The sequence below is a fragment of the Otolemur garnettii genome, unplaced genomic scaffold, assembly GCF_000181295.1.
Source record: "Otolemur garnettii isolate 467f Iridium unplaced genomic scaffold, OtoGar3 scaffold00120, whole genome shotgun sequence".
Taxonomy (NCBI): Eukaryota; Metazoa; Chordata; class Mammalia; order Primates; family Galagidae; genus Otolemur; species Otolemur garnettii.
This window is the reverse complement of record NW_003852515.1, coordinates 263330-266542: the sequence shown is the minus strand read 5'-3', so window position 1 is coordinate 266542 and position 3213 is coordinate 263330. Positions and strand designations below refer to the sequence as shown.

The following is a 3213-nucleotide window of genomic DNA, read 5'->3' as shown; positions in this document are numbered from 1 at the left end:
ACTCGCTTGAGCCCAGGAGTTGGAGGTTGCTGTGAGCTGTGATGCCACGGCACTCTACCCAGGGGGATAGCTTGAGGCCCCGTCTCAAAAAAAAAAAAAAAAAAAAGAGTACCAGGAAGTATCAGCCATGTGACAGATAAGGAAAAGCTGGGGTATATGCTCTGTTTCTTCTTTAAGATATTTAGCATTTTAGATATGCTAATAGGCATGTCATATTTTAGGTATGCTTATTATTGATATGAAATTTATTTAGAATATTTAAAAATCACATTTTTTCTTGTTTTATTTGCATGCAGATTTTTCATTTCCAGATATCTTAAGACTAGTGGTCAACTCGTCTATTCCCTCCTAATCTCTCCCACTTCCTTCTCAAGTTGCCTTTAAAAAACAAATTCGACTGTTTCAGGTATCTTTTCATCATTTAGCCTTTGCCATCCTCCCTTACTAGTTATGTATCTCAGACTTGGTAACTGTGAATGAGAAAGGAAAGAGTCATGTGCCAAACAAGGGAAAGATTGAAAGATTTAAAGAAAAAGGCCACCCGTCTCTGTTCGTTACATACTCACTTTGCCAGCTCATCCTTCGTTCTTCCCAGTGTCTTTGAAACTCAGAGTTAAAATTATTCTACATACTCAAAGACTTTTAAGGACACTATTGGTGGCAAGGGGTGGGGGCTTTGAAGATCTAGTACTATTTGCTATGGGGCCTCACTTCAATTGCTGGGAAGCACCACGAGATCAATAAACTACATGAGATTACCAACACAAGGTAATCACCAACACCTCAAAAATGTCTTGCTTCTGTTACACTAGATCTTTTTATGGGAAAAAAAAAATTCACCTATTGGAACTCCAGGAGATCCAAAAAGTTTTACTAGTTGAGAGGCAAACTCTTGTGATAACAGTAGCCCAAGGGAAATAGAGTCAGTGTTTATTAAATCTTGGTTATCTTCAGTCAGTAAGTACTTAGGTTCCTTCCACCTCTTCAGCTTTTCATCAAACCTTTCATTCAAAAAGTGAAGATCAGAAGTGGCCCTCAAAGAGCACAAAGTATCAGGCTGGTTACTTAGAATTTCTGAAGAAAGAGAACCTACGTCATCTAGTTTATTAGCTAGTCTTGTCTGAGGTCTAAAAGTCAAACATGGTTTCTTGCTTGTAGACAAGACCTTCCAGAAGCTAGATATATAGCGCAGCACAAGAGAGGGAGCAGCGTTTTTACAAAAACAGGCAGAGTGCCTTAGTTTGTTAAATGACAGGCAATAAGAATAAAATTGTCCACCAATAAATAGAGGGGGAACTTCCATAAAATGAAAGTAAAACCTTGATGGATGATAATCAAAGGTCGTAAGCTTTTGTTTATTCATCCTTTCATTGTTTATTTCTAAAATTCTACCTTTTTCATCTCCCAAAATAATTTCTAGTCCATGGTTTTCTATTAACACATCATGTTCCTCCCTTTCTTTTGCATTAATATGGTTCTGTCCCAGTAAGTTAAAGTTTGGTGCCAAATTGAAAATCCTTTTCTGCCTCTGTTTCTTATTCTTTGTTGATTGTAAGACACTCTCTGGCACATCTGGTTGGGGTAAGCAGCTTTTAAAGATAGGTGTTTCTGTTTCTGCGAATGAATCTATAGTTTCAGGCGGAGGTGAAAAATCTTCATTTTCTATCAGTAGCTTCTCCTCCATCGTGCTTCCTGAAGTGCTTCCTGCTCCTGATGTTCCTACAGAAGTGGAGATCAATGAAATCAATTGCTCCCTGCCATCTGGACAGGCCAACTTACATGATCTATCTTTCTTTGATCTCTGTTCACATACAAACTTATGAGGTCCCTCAGGCCAGCCAGCAAAGTAGGGTTGACTATCAAAGCCCAGCTGTAATTCTTCATCAGACAAACTGGCTGTGAAAAAAGCCCAATCACTGTTTTTAGTTTCTTGTAGTCTTTGCTCCTCTCTTAAAAGTTTATCTGAAGTTCTGGATCCATGTTGATGGCACAGCATTGGTTCATCTGGAATACTTTTATCTATCATCTCTTTTTTCTTCATAAAAGAGAGAGGGGTTTCAGCAAATAGGTCCTGGATGCCTAATGCTCTGATATGCCTATTTCCAATATGCTTTGCTACCTTCACACCAGAGCAGTCATCACTTGTGTTACAGGAATGATTTTGAGTCAATCCTGCACAAGTAACAGAGCATTTATTTGGCATTGATGACACACTTAGAAACCAGTCATCGCCTTCTTTACAGAGGTAATTCTTTGGTATACACTCCAAATCAACTCTAGACATAACATTTGGAAAACTGTCTTCAGGATCTACAGTTTTCCATCCATTTTCCTTATAGCCATTCACGGAATCTCCCACTTCATTTTGTAGACCACCAGTGAAAGGATGCTCTTTTGATTCTCTTTTGATCTCTTCCTCTTCACTCTGAGATGGGTCCTGATCATCTGGTTTATGGTAACTTAAGATTTTAAATGAGTTCTCCTCCATAATTTTACACTGAGTGTTCTGCTTTTTGTTTCGATTTCTTTTTCTCTTTTGTTTGGTTTTGCTGAGACTGTGCCCAGTTTTCTTTAAAACTCTTTCTCTGAAATACAAAAGAATTAAGAAAATTTATTACAAGTATATGCATAGCATTAACAAACTGTAACATCATATTGTCTTCGTGTGTAGATTTACTCTTTAGTACAAGAGTGTGTAGAACTTCGTGTGTAGAACTCTTTAGTACAAGAAATTCTAAAATGTGCATGTACTTCGTACTATATTTAAAAATACTTTTTAATCCAAAATATCAAGGTGTATCTCTCTTCAACCTACCAGAGACATTAAATCTATTAATAGTGAAAGACTGCCTTTGCTTGCTAAGACGTAAACCACTGAGAGCATATGGTATACAGTTTTTATCTTAGGTTTTTATTTTTTATTTATTTATTTGAGACAGAGTCTCACTATGTCAGTGACATCAGTACAGTGCTGTGACATCATAGCTCACAGCAATCTCAACTCCTGGGCTCACATGAGTCTCTTGCCTCAGCCTCCTGAGTAGCTGGCACTACAGGTTCCTGCCACAATGCATGGCTATTTTTAGAGATGGGATCTCGGTCTAGCTCAAGCAATCCACCTGCATTGGCCTCCCAGAATGCTGGGATTAAAGGCAGGAGCCACTGTACCTGGCCCAAGGTTTTAATTTTACAATCATTTCTCTCTCGCTCTCT

General features: G+C 38.2%; 1 protein-coding gene across 1 annotated transcript in view; it reads right to left on the bottom strand.

Moving 5' to 3' along the window:
• Positions 1-3213, bottom strand: part of N4BP2L2 (NEDD4 binding protein 2 like 2) — an 83641-nt gene that overhangs the window by 10418 nt on the left and 70010 nt on the right. The window contains exon 7 of the mRNA XM_012810011.2: positions 841-2585. Coding sequence (XP_012665465.2) covers positions 841-2585 — 1745 coding nt within the window. The remainder of the gene's footprint in view (positions 1-840; positions 2586-3213) is intronic.